General features: G+C 39.8%; 1 protein-coding gene across 1 annotated transcript in view; it reads left to right on the top strand.

Moving 5' to 3' along the window:
- The window catches only part of mark4a (MAP/microtubule affinity-regulating kinase 4a), a 45198-nt gene that overhangs the window by 16165 nt on the left and 12116 nt on the right, over nucleotides 1-16917 (top strand). The window contains 5 exon segments of the mRNA XM_048266907.1: nucleotides 3029-3077; nucleotides 3248-3313; nucleotides 12440-12510; nucleotides 14669-14725; nucleotides 15225-15461. Of these exon segments, the coding sequence (XP_048122864.1) occupies nucleotides 3029-3077; nucleotides 3248-3313; nucleotides 12440-12510; nucleotides 14669-14725; nucleotides 15225-15461 (480 nt within the window).

Below are 16917 nucleotides of genomic sequence, written 5' to 3'. Positions count from 1 at the left end.
ATTCTGTGGGGACTGTGTGTTGGGAGACTGAATGTTATATGTGGACTGTGTATTGTGTAATTTCATAAAATTCCATCCATAGGGGGCCCTGCAACTGACATTTCTCACTATCTCAAGACAAACACACACACACACACACACACACACACACACACACACACACACACACACACACACAGGCACATTGTTTGTAGAGGCACACACACAAGTTTGTACATACACACACACACACACACACACACACACCCACACACACACACAGAGACTCATACACAAAAACACACACACGTACATACACTGACACATTGCAGAGTGGATGTACTGTGCACAATGGTGTAGTGAAACGTTTGGAGTTTGTGCAGACACACAGATATAGAGACAAGCACCGACCCAGGGGGCTATAAATGACAGGGATCCAGGGGCCCTGAGAACCTATCCACCTTATTCCTTACAGTAATCCGGTTTTCATCTTCCGTTCTATTCTGTTTCACATTATCGTCTACCGCCACATTAAAATCAATACAACACAGCTTCGGCCGGATAGAAAACTGTATTTCTGAATGCTGATGTGTCATGGCGATGCCCATTGTTTCTGAATGCTGAGGTGTCATGGCAAAGTGACACATGGGCCCCCAGCCTGAATGTCTGATCATTATAAACATGCTACTTATAATGTATGTTTTGCATTCTGTGTGGGGTCCTTGAATATCTACAGAATGTGCATCAGTGACAGAGGCTCTACAAAGATTTTTAATGGCTAGCCTGTTATCTTATCTAAAACTGCATTGTTGTGTGTTGTGATCTTTCATCACCAGTTAAAATGACCCTCAGTTGACCCGCAATATTTTGTGTTGTTTCTGGTATGGCACCTTGAAAATGGCCAACATAATTGTTTTCTGCTTAGAACGGCTGAAGTGTGCCAGGCCCTGCAAGTTAGCTTGCTGCTGTGTGCGTTGGGGTGGAGGGCCAGAACGCTCATGTGCCCAGGGGCACTTGATTTCACAATCCATCCATGTGTACTCACTCACACACACACACACACACACACACACACACACACAGGGACATTGACAGTGCGCACAAGTTTGTACAAACACGCACACACACATGGTGACACACAGGCGAACTTATCAGTGTCATGAAAATAGCTTTTCTCTCTTGTTGCAGACTTGTCTTATGGAAGTAGTGCACACAAAATTATATAGCCATACAAATGTTCGCACAGTCACATCCACACACACACATATGCACACATGAGCACTCTCTCTCTCTTTCTCACACACACACACACACACTTGTACCTGGTACTTCAAATTAAGTTTGTGCATAATGTTAAACACTGATTGAGTAACCAAGGGGAGAACATGTAAGAGGATTTAGGAAGTGGGAAGTGCAGTTTACAAGGAGATGCAGGTGTACGGCATGGAGAGAACATGGGAAATATGCGTTATTTTCACCATGTAACATAGGCCTACCACGCACTGCTAGCATTCTTCATTACTGTGAGATGGGCTTGACTGCTGTATGTTTTTATGGGGAACCTCAAAGTTAGTCAGTAATACCCAGTTTAATTCGGTCTTGTTTTGTTTTGAGTTTCCAGACTGGTATTTCAGGCATTATGAGACTTGCCCTCGGTTTCACTAAAACTAATCAGTTTATTATGGTACCTTCTGGGTAGCACTAATCCAGCTGGCTTAAGGCTTAGGGCACAAGTGTCCCCTGTAATTGAAATGCATCTGTGGTGCATATGCTTGTTCACCTCTGTGCGTTAATCTACTGGTAGAAAGCCTGGACAGTTGTATATCATAGAACAGTGTTAGCGTAGCATAGCATTAGCACAGTATAGGATCGTATTAGCACAGTAGTTTAGTTAGCACAGTATAGAATATGACAGTGTAGTGCAAGCAGTGTAATATAGCGTAGTGTAATGTAATAGATTTTTATGACCGCCGCTAGCACTAGTGCATGCACACGCACATAGGAGAACACACACACACACACATATGCACACATTTTCAAGGTGACAGGTGGAAACGCCATATAGGCTGCCGCTATGCTGTACATCTAGTTTACAGTATATTACAGCAACAGTAGAATTTACAGTATTTGACCGATATGATTTGTCTATGCAATCCTGCATTTAGTAGTGAAGTCTACCAATAATGGTCGATTTAAAAGTGATATTTGTTAGAGAATGACACAGATGGAGCCCTCCCCGCAGTAGTCACTTGATTCTGTGTGTGTGTGTGTGTGTGTGTGTGTGTTTCTAGGGTAGTAGCTAGTAGAATGTAGAGATAGAAAATGTACAGCATGATGACAGAAATATAATATTTTAAATATTCTAAATACCACAGATCACAGGCCATATTTTAGAGCATGTCAGGATGAGTATTACCCTGTTCTGATGTATTTTGCACTCTCAGATTTCCCCTCTTTAATCCCATGTGAAGGTCTTTCAGGTCCATTGAAAGTTGGAAATGTGTAACAATGTGAATAACATCTTTTCCCTCAAAAGAATACAGTTGTGGACTGTTTCCCCCCCATCAACATGCACATATATAAAAGCTACCCGTATGTGGATAAGGATATCTTTTAGAAATTTAATTGAATTAATTTTAAAATATTTTGATGACTTTGTCTATAGTCTGTTCAAAGAAGTTTCTGTCCTGTCATTGCTAAAAAGTCAACCATTGGCATTGCTGCATGTGCTGGAGACAGCCACAGTGACTGCAGGAAGTTTATAAAACCTGGCTGGCACACCTTGTGTCTGAAATGTCATTCCTTAAATGTATTCATTTAGCAGACAGTTAAATCTAAAATAGCCAGCAGTGCAGATATGCATGTAGCCTGTATGTGCTTCCTGAGTCTACTAGACACTCTACCAGCTGCAGAAACACTGATTTAATTACAAAAGCATTGTAATCAAGAAGAAGAAAAACAAGATTTAGATTTTTTGGTCATTTGGCTTTACAATGACTGTTTTACAATGAGTTTTTTTGTGATAATGTGATTTTTCTGTCCTGTACAGCTCTTTCGAGAAGTGAGAATCATGAAAGGCTTACATCACCCAAACATTGGTGAGTTACCCACACACAGTCAGCCTAAATATCACAGGGGCAATGGCAGCAGCACGGGAGGCTAATCTATCAATGCTAATTCATTATTCAGGCACTCCAAATGCCACATACAGGAATACCTGGGGATGTTATTGTAACCATGTCGCATGTTTGTCATTTTTGCTTTACAGTCAAACTGTTTGAGGTGATTGAGACAGAAAAAACACTGTATCTGATTATGGAGTATGCCAGTGGAGGTAAGTCATGGGCACTATCACATTTAGGACAGGCTGGACAGCATAACATGGCATGACATGATATGATACAAAAAAAATATGCCTACAATCAAAACATTTCTGATCAGGCAAGTCATCACAGATCCTAGTTTTGGTGAATTATAAGAAATACATGTACTGACAACAACCAACAAACATGGTCACCAAAACTAAGGAAGGAGTTTGAAGATAATAATAACCCCTAATAATATCACTTCTGTGATTGGATAACCAACATTAGATGTGGCCATGTGCTGATAAAGGAATTGTGCTATTGTTGTCTATTCCTCTTCTCTGCCCACTTGCTACCCCAGAGGAAACTTTTGCTTCTCATTTGTATCCCTTCTGTTGCTAAGGAGGCAACATGGTGATTCTCTTTTAAGGATCATTTAAGTATTACTTTTGTCACAATTATTTCTCCTAATTTTGGCCTTAGGAGAAATAAAACAAGCAAAAGATGAGACACATAGCAATAAGACAAGTAGGAGTCACATAAGATATATTAGTTTGAGAAGCAGGAGAAATACAGGAGATCTCTTATATGTTTGAGTGTAGTCTCACTTACAACTTGTTTCTCCTTAGGAGAAATAATAGAGCAGATGGAGTCACATAAGAGATATTAGTTTGAGAAGCAGGAGAAATACGGGAGATCTCTTATATGTTTGAGTGTAGTCTCATTTACAACTTGTTTCTCCTTAGGAGAAATAATAGAGCAAATGAGGAGACATTGCAATGAGAAGCTGTTGAGAAGTAGGAGTTACAATTGAGATATCAGTTTGAGGGTCAAAAAATAGGGCACTCCATAGCATTTCAAACTTTTATTTTATAAAACAAAGCAAAACAGTTGTACTTTAAAAATGGACTTTAAGCAATGGGAGCTTGCACAGTTGCACTTTAAAATGGACTTCAAGCAATGGAAACATGTTAATGCCTTGATATGTTCTTTTTATAATGTGTATTCTTATTTTTTATTTTTTTGTGTGTGTTAGTGTGTATGTGAGTATTATTTTTAAAAGCTGCACAAGCAAATTGCATTGTACGGACCAACTGCACAATGACAATTTAAGTCTATCTATAAATCATACAACATGGAGAAATGAACTAATAAACAATAACATAAACAAACTGAACTTGTGCCAAAGCGTGCCATACTGTGTACAATGGTGGATGAAAGCGTGGGCTGGTCAATCTGCATCTTTTATCCTGGTGGTGGAACCAACCAAAGGGAGGAGGGAGAGAAGAGCAGAAAATAGAACATTGTTAGTTTGTGAGCCACTCAAAAATACAAAGTAAGACATTTGTTTGACCGTCTGCTTTCATAACTGTGGGAATTTTGATACAGCACAAAGATCAGACACACCTTATTAATCACTTAAACACAGAATGGGGGATGTGATAGCTACCACTCACATTTGCTATATGTTGCCCAATTCCCTCACCTCATCTAGTGAGTAAACTGTATTGTCAGGCTAGGATTAACCCCTATCCAGCTTACCACTAGGCAAAACCTTGTTTTGGTTGGACTAAGCCTATTCAGTGTAAAAAAAGAAATGGGCATCTGAAAATAGTTTAGTTCAGAGTCCTGATGTCAAAAAAGTAATTTGGGCAATTTTTTTTGTCATCTGGGAGCTGGCTCCATAGTCAGAACGCATAACAACTAAATGCAGCGTTGCCTTGTTTAGTTCTGATAGTGGGTTTCAACAGGAACATTTCTCCTGTGATCAGTGAGGTTTAAGTGATGAGTATTGCTGGAACATGTCACACAGTCTCATTGAAGGGCAAATCTGGTGTAAACTGATTCAAAGCCTTGTTGTTCGAGCTCACCAGGCACTGTCCAAAGGACAAAGAACAATAAAATGTGTCATAACCTAGACAAGTTATGGACAAGAAAGTTAAGCTGACTCAATATGGCAAAAAACCCTTCGGTATCTTCTTTCCATTACAGGGTTTCCCCAGGTTTGACCACCCCAAATAAGACTTTTTTAAGACCTTTTTAAGACCACTTACATGAAAATTAAGACCTACATCACACCCATTATGCGGTTGTAAAACACCAGATCAAATCCATAATGACAATTAAAACAACACTTCCCCATGATGTGCTGTCCTCTCCTTTCGACTGATTATGTTGATTCATTGCTGCCGGTGCGAAAACCCAAAGTATTGTTTGCGCATATCCTAAGAAATTAGACTAGTGTAGTCTACCAAAATTATTGTTTCGATACCGATACCACATCAAGGATTGCGATTTCGATACTTCTTTGATAATTCTTAAAAAATGTATTTGATTTGGGGGCCCAGACCACCTTGACATCATCAGTAATATTGAATATAGTGTTATCATTCACACCAGTGGGCATCCTAGATTCTGCTTGACTCTTTCCACACACACGGAAAATTATGGCTTATTTCATATGTTTCTATTTCATACATCTTCAAATTCATATAAAGTGTACAGTTAATGTATAGTATTTTTTCATCTGCATAATTACTATTAATCTGCTATTAATCTACTATTAAGAATACTTAATATTTATTTTTAAACTATTACACCTAGGCAAATTTTAATGTGGTGTGTAGGCCTAGGTGTAATTGAGTGTTTGTCACTTTAAGAAATACGTGAGTAATTACTGTAGCCTTCAGTCTCACGGTTTTAGGCTAGTGAATAATAGTTGCACATAATGCATAAGGATATGTGGATGCAATTCATTGTTGTCTGTCATTAGATAAAATAAATGTAAATAAAAAACTATCAAGTTCATAGAAGGGATCATGTTCAATAATGATTTTAGCACTAATTACGAATGACATACATGACCTGAGCTAGCAGAATTAGTTAGCAAGGAGCTCTCTCCAGATGTAAAAGTTTGCAAAGGTTGCGCTGCCTATTTCTAAATGACATTAAACCCAATAGTAGACCTACGTACATCTCATAGCCTAGGTAGGTTAGCAACACAAAGTTGAGAGGTGCAAGTGAGCAAAGAAACTTGATATTAGCCTATTATTATGTGTTACCACAGAATCACTTAAGCTAAACTAGCAGCCATGTCTCGCTGTTTATGGCACGACAGCTGCGCATATGTGTGTGAGGAGAAAAGACGCACAGCCACAGGCTTGGGGAGGAGGCACTAGAAGCATGCCTTGTGCACACAAACAAGAACACGGTCTGTATTGATTGATATAATCAAGAAGTATTGATACTAATAAAATTAGGTATTGTGACAACTGCTAATAGCTATTGCGACACTTTTGTAGTATCGGTGCACCGTGCAACACTAAATTAGACGATCTCTGACGTTAATCAACCCCCTGTTGAATTTTCACATTGTTGTTGTTTTTTCCTAGCCTAGAAATCTAGACGCACCCTAGCGGCGGCAAATTAATTTGCTCAGCCTGTACGTCAATATAGGATGGCCCGCCAGGCTAGTTTTTTCCCCCATTTCACCTTGCTTGCAGGCTAGTATAATTAAAATTGAAGACCTTCGTTTAAAAAATTAAGACTTTGGCAACGGAATTTAAGACTTTTTTCAGACCTTAATTAAGGAACATGACATTTAAGACCGTTTAAAGACTTTTAAGACCCCGCGGCTACCCTGCATTATGTCAGGAATACCAAAAGTACTTCTATACGGCTCTGGGCTATACTTCCCTGTCCATAACTCAGAATTGGCTGTGCCACATTTTCTTTTTCCTATGAACAGCACACAGTGATTTCCAACAAGAGCTATGGATCAATTCATACCGGATTTGTCCTTTAAGTGATTTGTAAACAAGGAGTGCTTTAGGGTCAATCCGGTAAATCAAAGACAAATGACTCAATATTACATCTAAATTAGCCCAAAACATTTAGCTCTGATCACTCAAGAGACACTGACAATCGTCAAGAACAAAAACAAAATACAGAAAATACAGTATACACCAGGGGTATTCAATTAATTTTCAGCGAGGTCGTTTCTGGAAAATTTCCTCAAGCAAAGGTCCGAGACATCATAATGTTTAGGCTATGTATATGTATGTATGTATAATATATATACAGGGGCGGAGCCAGAGGGGTGGCTCCGGGTGGCACAGGCCACCCTTGAGATTCGATTGGCCACCCCAGGTGCCACCCCAAATCCTAGTCTACGATTGGCCATTAACATGGTGTAAGGCGGGACCTTTCTTGATGCACTTGCAGCAGTGTGAAGTGTCAGACGTCAGAAATGTAAGTGGCAAACACACTTGCCTTTATTGGCCTGCGGCACAATTGAACTGGCGGAACTAAAGGTTTCCCGATCAGGAAATACTCCTTAATACGCTAACTTTGTGTAGGCTTAACAGAGGTAGCCTAAATATCGTGCCTATGACGATGACAGCTTTAAAAAAAAAAAAAAAAACATTTATTTTCTTTGTCTCGCTGGATTGGATTGAAGGCAGAATGTGGGCTGTTGCAAAAATAGATGAATGAGGGTCGGAGATTCCGTTAACATTTTTCTCCATTATTATCGTGAAAATATGTCTCCATGCAGGGCAGGGCTGGTTCTAACCTAGGCTAGGCTACTATATTTGGGTGGGCTGGTAGAAATTTTGGGTGGGCAACATAGCAAAGCTGTCAAATTGGATCAAAACTAACATAAACACAAAACAAACACAAAACAATCAGTACTACCTAACTTCAGTTGCTGCAGCCAACAGCCAGGGATAGGCAGTATGTCTGATACATGTATGTAAAATACAAAATAGTATGTTGTCATTTTTATTTTATTTAGTTGGAAAAAAATGTCATCATATTTTGTATCAAAATACTTTATAGGTTTGTAGTTTAAAAATAGTGCCAAATTATTTTGGTAAAACCAATAACCTACTTTTGGTGATGTGATTATAAAAGTGCAAAACAATGAATGCAGCACTGGTGCTGACTTGTAATTTGCCCAGAGTTGTTGTGATCAGAATATTGAGATTCAGGGAGATCTTTAGTCATCCAATTCAAACACATGGAAGTCATCCAATTCAAACACATGGAACCGGTTATGTGGTTGCCCTGCAAGAAGTTGCACCATGTGCAGCGTGCACAATGTTTGCACACATCCACAATACACACCTTCATACCAACCTCAAGTTTCTTGAGAACTTTAAAGTTCACAAGAAACTGATGATTAATCATCTAATCGGAAGACATGGAACCGGTTATGGTTGCCCTGCAACAAGTTACCCCACGTGAAAATTTAATTAATAATTTGCCCAGACTTGTTGTGATCATAATATTGAGATTCAGGAAGATGAAATTGCTCACATACACAATACACTCCTTCATACCAACCTCAAGTTTCTTGAGAAAATAAACAAATAGACAAAAAAGCAGGTCAAATTATTGTAACAGCTACAAAAATAGATGGCCATAGAGTGGGGGAAATGTCTTGATTTACAGTAATATAGTAAAATTGATTATATTTTAATGTCCCCATGATGGAATTTGTTTTAGAACAGCATAGCCCAGTGACAGACAACTTAGATAATTAACTTTAATATGTTTGTATTAAATTTTATTCAAATACAAAGACATTTTATGTGAGAGTAAGGTATTTGTGTTTTTTTGTCCTTCAATTTATGAGTATGGTGTTTGCATCTGGTTTCCCTAATGTATTTGTGCTAATTTCACATCTTGAGCCTGTTTCTGTTTGATTTTGTAGCTTTCGTAGCTACACAGTTTGATGTTAACTGTATAAAAGTTGAATAATTTTAGTGCAATAGAGGCCAACCCTTTATAAAAAGCCCACCAATAATGCTCACCACAATTGGAAATAATTTAAAATAAGAGAAAATTACTCCAGCTTCATGGATGTTTTGGAACCTCCAGCCCTTGTAACAAAAGCCTTCTTGACCTTTGCGGATTCCACAGCTGTCCATCCGCAGAGCGTTCCACAGTGCATAACGTAGGCTGCAAATAAAAAGCAAAATCAATCTATCAGTGTGGTAATAATAGCTCTGAAACTGACAGTTCCAGTCATTGATTTTGATTAGCTGAAACGTGTTCCTTTCTGTTGTAATTCCCAAGTTACACAAAGTTACACAAGGTTACACATCCTTGTGTACACATCCCTACGCAGAGAATGGTAAAAAATGAAGTTGTTACAAGCTGTGGCCAATGTTCCACTTACCATTGTGTGACAGTCTACATGAACTATTTATTGGTGTAGGGGTGTCTTCATAAAACCATCAACTGTGCATAAGTTAAGACAACCAGAGGAATACAATAAATCATCTGTTGGAAATTGATCTTAATGCCTCAATTAAAAAATGAGGAAAAAATCCAACCTTCCAACCTTTAAACACACCAATATTCTTTGTGAATGAACAACAGGTATCGTAAATTAATAAATGTTATTCCTTAAAATACAGGGGGCATAAGTAAGGAACCCCCTATGTTAAAATCCCATAGAGGCAGGCAGATTTTTATTTTTAAAGGCCAATTATTGGATGGACTCCCTTGGCCTTTGTAATTAAAAGATCGATAGATAGCCCCACATCACATACCCTTCACCATACCTAGATATATCATGGTTTTATTTCAGTAGGCTAATAGCTGGTTTGATTTGCATGCTACAGATTCTATTAATTGCAAAAGAAATGTTTACTGGTAAGTTATTCATGACAGCAGATGCTGACTTGCCTATTTCTCGATCAATCGACCGCAGCAACGCTACTTCCTAGTTTACCTGGGTTACAAGAATGCCCTTTCACTCCTGTTACAATATGCTGTAATTTATAGCAGGTTAAACAAAAGTGAGAACATATTGTGGGGGAAAATATACTTACCATTTTGGTACGCTGTTTGTTCAGCAATTTGATCTGATGGTCTAGCGTAGTCTTCCAATTTTTTAAGAAGCTGCCGGCCTCTTTTCAGTGGAATTGAGCTGAAACCAGTTTAAACCAGTGGCAATAACGTTAGCTTCGTCATCTTGACTGACATCCCAAAGACATTTTAAAATTCCGTGCATTTTGGCTACAGCATGGCTTAACACCATTCAAAACATACAGACTAAAGCTATAAGGCAAAGTAAGCTAGCAACGTTAAATTGTCTAACGTTAGCTTTATATACAAGCGGCACAGTCAGTGATGTAACTTACAAGTAGCTAACATTAACTAGCTAGCTAACTTTATGTGCTGCTTCGTCAGGTTGTTCAATGATATATTGAGTCTAAAAATATGCAAGAACGTTAGCAAATTACCAAAATGTTAATGTACCTTCTCTGAGTTTTCGTGGTGGCAAGTTCTGCACAATCCTTCATACCCACACACTGTTTCACTTGGTTTCACTGGGCGCCAAATCTAGACTGCATTTTCTGGTAGGAGTCTTCTGCACGTCACGTCCGACCATCATAGACCTCTGGAGTCTAACTTGATTTCTCTAACTTGCTAAAAAGTCGCAAGTTAGCTCTGGGGTAGCAAAAATCAAATTGTGCCGCCTTCACGTACCATTGATTATAATATCTACTCGAAGGTTGAAGACAAAAGTGCGCTCAGGAAAACGCTCATGCCTCCCGATTTCGCCGTCTCCCTCTTGCGAGAATTTAACAGGTGATCTCCTTATATGGGCATAGATGGTAGCTTTTTTTGTAGGCTTAACTTCAGAGGTCTGTCAAGCATCGTCATGTGTGGTGGTCACACCACATGGTTAGGCCTACTGTTTGCAAATGTGAACTTGAAAATATGTGCAATTAAAACAAATAAGCCAATGAAAATCATTTGAGAATTGTTGTACAACAGCTAGAGCTCTTACAGATCAGACTAATTTATAAAACAAATAGGTCTGGATGAGCATTACATTAGTTCACTTAGAGAGCTCTCTGATGGATAAGCCTGAGTAAAATATGAGATATATAAATTGAGCAAGTCTGAGTATTGTATAAGCCTTTGCTGAGATCTCTTTTGTAAATCAAAAAAGGACTAAACTGAGATGACTAGAATGAGAACGTTCAATCTTGTGAAGAGATCTCTTTTACAGAACTGATGGAGCCTAATCTGAGATTTACCAAAAAGATCTGAAATGAGAATTGCATGAGTTTACAGAGAGAGTTCTCTGGTGGATCAGCCTGAGTAAAATATGAGATGAGATCTCATTTGTAGATTAAAGGGAGTCTACACTGAGATAACTTAACTCTTTTGCTCCAGAGACAAACCTGAGAAGCGGGAGACAAAAAGCAATAATCTCATTTTTATATCACTGTGATCTCATTATTGTCTAGGAGAAACAATCGAGAAAGAGAGGAGCTCTCATTTTAACATTTTCTTTCCTCTGGTACCACGTATAGACCCTTTCAACATGCTGAATACACAAACGTGCATTCCTAAGGCATTTCTGGTGGTACAGAAAACAACATTGAGCTAATGGCAACTTGGGGTGAAACAAAAAAAAAAGAAAACAAGTTTTAAAGTCGGCATTCTCTAGAGCATTACTAGCCTGGGAACACCCAGATCTTCACAATTGTACAATTGGGAGTGGGTCTGGAAAAGGTTTATTGACTTGCGACTTCCAGCAAGGGCGTAACAAGCAGTGAAATTAAACTTAAATTGGTACATTAAACTCTTACCAAATCGTTTCAAAAGTGTAACAGTCTTGTAAACGGTTTTAAATACAGTTGTTTACTCAATTCCAAAGAAATACACGTCCATGTCGGATTAGAGATTGTGTTTTAGGGATGTTGGAAATGAGCTTCAATGGCCTCTTGGCCAGACTGACCTGCAGAACAAATTCCAAATTTACCGAAAGGTCCTATGGGTATTCCCAGGCTAGAGCATTATGCTATAGCCTAAAGTTTGATTGAATATGAGGTATATGCATTGGTTTTGAATGTGTAAACCAGAAACCCTCTAGGAACAGTTTGAAAGGTTCTATATTTGAGGTGGCATGTTGTCCAGGTCCATGTCACATGACCTCTGAGATCATCAATGACGTCAGTGTTGTTTTGTGTGTTTGAACTGAAGCCTTGAAGGAAGCCAACATGGTGTCATGTAAATGCAAATATTATTGGTGCCCATAATTGTGGGCATGTCAAATAAACCTTGTTCATTCTCGGTTGACGATGATGTGTGTCCTGTCTGACACTCGTTGTCTCTGTCCACCTCAGGTGAAGTATTTGACTACCTCGTGTCTCATGGGAGAATGAAGGAAATAGAAGCCAGAGCCAAATTCCGGCAGGTAAGGAGGTTTGGCCCCTACATTGGGAGTGGGTGGGCTATTGACAACATACCCTAATAAGGAGATGGCAAATAATAGTGTTAATATGTTAGAATGCAATGATCACAAAACAACAACAAGCTTTATTCTATAGCATGAGAAAAAAGTGCTTTGCATAAAGAAAATGTAAAAAAAAAAACAGGCCTAAAAGAAAAGGATGTTAATAAATTTACTATGGAAATATAGTAGAGGGCAAAACTGACTATATACTGTACATTGGACACTAAAGATGAAGATTAGAAAAAAAAGATAAACTGATTCACTTTGTTCTTCATGAAATACTTAAAACACCAAATACCAAACTCTTCAGTTGAACATGCTGCCAGGGTGTGTGTGGAGAGAGTCTGATCCGGCGGCTCACAGCCAGATTAAATGCCTGATCTGCTCCTCAGTCAGCTGCTTTCTGGATTATCCGAAGCCAGTTTTGCTGAGCCACAGAATGAACCTCTGTGAATTACTCTAGTGCACTAGTCTTATCCGTACCACACTAGGTCTAGCAGAACCTCTGTAGGGCCTACTGTAGTGCACTGTCACAGGCTAGCCACAGTAGCGCTAGTGGAGCATGTGTACTCTAATGCACTCTCTCAGGTGTACCACAGTAGCGCTAGCCGAGCATCTGTACTGTACTGCACTGTCTCAGGCTAGCCACAGTAGCGCTAGTGGAGCATGTGTACTCTAATGCACTCTCTCAGGTGTACCACAGTAGCGCTAGCAGAGCATCTGTACTGTACTGCACTGTCTCAGGCTAGCCACAGTAGCGCTAGCAGAGCATCTGTACTGTACCTTCACTGTCTCAGGCTAGTCACAGTAGCGCTAGCAGAGCATCTGTAGGCCTACTGTACTGCACTGTCTCAGGCTAGTTACAGTAGCGCTAGCAGAGCATCTGTACTGTACTGCACTGTCTCAGGTGTACCACAGTAGCGCTAGCAGAGCATCTGTACTGTACAGGCTAGCCACAGTAGCGCTAGCAGAGCATCTGTAGTGTACTGCACTGTCTCAGGCTAGCCACAGTAGAGCTAGTAGAGCTTCCATACTCTAATGGACTCTATGTCTCAGTCATAGTAGCACAGCAGTGGTTTGAATGTCTGCCCATCCCATTTCATACTCTGAGGAAGGCTCTTAACTCTATTGGCCTTATTTTGATCGATGGACAAAGTGCAAAGTTAAATCTAATCACAGTTAATTGGTTAAAAAATAAAAAAATAACACTATGAGCAAGACTTGTTTGTTAATAGATTTGCATTTAAATTAGGGCCCAATGTCTTCCATTTTACACTATAGTGCAGTGTTTTTCAACCACTGTGCCGGGGCACACTAGTGTGCCGTGAGAAATCATCAGGTATGCCGCAGAAAATTACCCAAATGTCCCTCACTGGTCCAGAAAAGCAACTGTTGCATCAAAGAATTTTTAACCACATGCTCTCGTTGATTGTATGATTGCACTATTTGTGGTATGCAGGCATTGTTCAACGGGGGCCCCATATCCAGTATTCACAGAATCATCACATATCCAGTTCATAACAACAATTAAATTAGATATAGTCACCTACAAATGAAACAGAGGGCACTTGTTTTATTGAGCAGGTCTTGCATAGAAGCCATAATAAGGCCATATCTGTGTATTATTTGAAATTTTAGGCTATGGTATGTTTATTTTTTCTTCACACAGGATGTTAGTGTGCCGTGGGACATTTTAAGTGTTAAAAGTGTGCCGTGGCACAAAAAAGGTTGAAAAACACTGCTATAGTGTGTCAATACTCAATCTCTTCATCTATGAAAATGCCATGTTGGGTGTTGGGTTCTTTATGTTGTTTATGTTTGCTTCAATCTCAAGAAAAGTCATTTTTTGCTAACAGCGTTAGCTATGTCATGGTTTTCACATTTTCTTTGTGCACAGAGTTAGACCACTCTCAAACCATAGACCAAGGTTGAACCTGGACAAGGATTATTTGGTCCATGTTTAACCTTTAGATTCAAAGCCATTGTGTCAGTTTCAGCTCATGGAGTCAGTGCTCATCATAGTCTTCATCTCTGATGAGGATGATGCTGAGTGTAGTCAGTGTGATGGGTGACCAGATCATGGGTCATCTGACTCTCACAACCACTGTGTCTGTTTCAGATTGTGTCTGCTGTCCACTACTGCCACCAGAAAAACATAGTCCACAGAGATTTGAAGGTGAGACCCACTCTCTGTTTTAGAGAGAGATAGATATATATTACTTTGTTGATCCTCAAAGATAGATAGATAGATAATGTTGAAATGTTCACGTTGCTTTCTGAGTGTGTTTAACAACATTTTCCTCTGTGCCTAGTGCAACATGTGCCAAGTGCAACTAAAACTGAAATGACAGATTTACTGCGCAGTGAATGGAAACAAACAGACAGACAGGCAGAATGGCCTAAATCGTTTTCAGTGTGGGATGTACAATGCTGCTGAATGCTTCTTGTTGTTTGTGCAGAAGAGATAAATGGTTAATCGTGTACCCTACAGGGATGTATGAGATGTATGCAGCAGGACTAGATAGAATTACTGCCATTGTATGGTTTCTTTTTGCTGTGATTCGGAATTGAACGTCTGTGGTAGCCCATAGACGTTTTGCCAAGACGTTTGTGAACAGCACATATAGCCTCCAGTATATGGCTCATCTCTTTCCGGTTTGTGTGGTTTGTCGTAGGCTGAAAACCTTCTGCTGGACGCTGACGCCAACATCAAGATCGCTGACTTCGGCTTCAGCAACGAGTTTACACTGGGCAACAAGCTGGACACCTTCTGCGGATCGCCGCCCTACGCCGCACCCGAGCTCTTCCAGGGCAAGAAGTACGACGGGCCAGAGGTGGATATCTGGAGCCTGGGGGTCATCCTCTACACACTCGTCAGCGGGTCACTGCCTTTCGACGGGCAGAACCTAAAGGTTAGACCGAAGTGTGTGTATGTGTACATGTACAGTATGTGTACCGTATTTTCCGGACTATAAGTCACACTTTTTCTCATAGTTTGGCTGGTCCTGCGACTTATAGTCAGGTGTGACTTATATATGAAAAAAATATATAATTGAACATGTTTTTGACATGAACCCTACATGAAACATTACTGTCTACAGCCGCGAGAGAGCGCTCTCAAATGCACAAGTCCTGTGCACTTTCAGCCAGAGATTAGTGCTTGCACATGCCTGAAACACACGTGCATACAGTACCAGGGCTCGAATTATCTTTTTGTCTTTAAGGGGGTCTCTCTATCTCATAAAAGTTGGCACATCCCGCGCATAGCCTAAAGGCGATACATTATAGGCACGAGTGGCGCTTTTGCGCAGTATGCGCATAGGCCTAGGCTATAACTTGACACACGCACACAACAGACAGAGATTTTTCATAGAAATTGATTCCTTTTAGTTAATTTCAACATATTGATTGCAATAGTCCATATTTCATTTCATTTCAAATTCACAACACAAAGAAATAGTGATGTAGTCGGAGTGCCATTCTCAATTTCACAACGTAACTCATTTGAACCAGACCACCGTCTCAGATAGGCTATCCTCAGTGTCAAACACAATAATGCATTTAGTCTTTAACTTATACACAGGGAAAATGCACTAATTGGCAGAAATTAATAAAGCCTTTGCAGCCAAACTATGTTTTACCGCTAATGTACATTACTGTAGGCTACACACTGGGTGTTCAGTCGTCTCGTGTGTTGAACCGTGGAAATTAATAGACGAACAATTTTGGAATTTGCACTGAGATGTTGTCGGGTAGCCATTGAATATACCACCATCAGAGATTGCTAACAGGTGTTTCAAAATATCTGGGAACTTTCCGGAGCTCTGAATGGCAGAGGATAGCTATCAATGCACACAATCATAGAAGGGGGCCATAATTTATGGCTTTGTCAATAAACATAGAAGAGGCGAAGCAAGTTCAACAGCAAACTGGACTTTTTCAGCACATATCCAACCAGGCTAGCCCAATGAACGCCTACGTAAATAGACAAAACACTCGCATCAAGCAGGCTGACTTCTTCGGACTGCTGCTGTCACATCGATCGTATGCGGTTTGCTCATATAGTCTAGTGGTGTGGTGGTGAAGTGCTGTCATGCATGCGTTCAAGAGCGTAGGGTAGGTCTACATCCAGTAGTAGCCTATATTTTAATTTAACGTCTTTAATGGTAAGAGATCGCACAGGGATGGATAATGAGCGTTGTTTAAGATTAAATTACAATGCCAGACACCTTCAGATATGAGAGACCCCCTCAGATTTTTGACTTTGTTGTTTTCATGGGAGCCAGTCCTCAGCTCGAACTGGAGCTCGGCTCCCTCTGGCTCCCACGTAATTCGAGCACTGTACAGTACCTAAATCCTCAAATTATG

This window comes from Alosa alosa, chromosome 2, assembly GCF_017589495.1.
Source record: "Alosa alosa isolate M-15738 ecotype Scorff River chromosome 2, AALO_Geno_1.1, whole genome shotgun sequence".
Lineage (NCBI taxonomy): Eukaryota > Metazoa > Chordata > Actinopteri > Clupeiformes > Clupeidae > Alosa > Alosa alosa.
The sequence above is the reverse complement of the archived record's forward strand: the minus strand, read 5'-3'. Positions and strand labels throughout refer to the sequence as shown.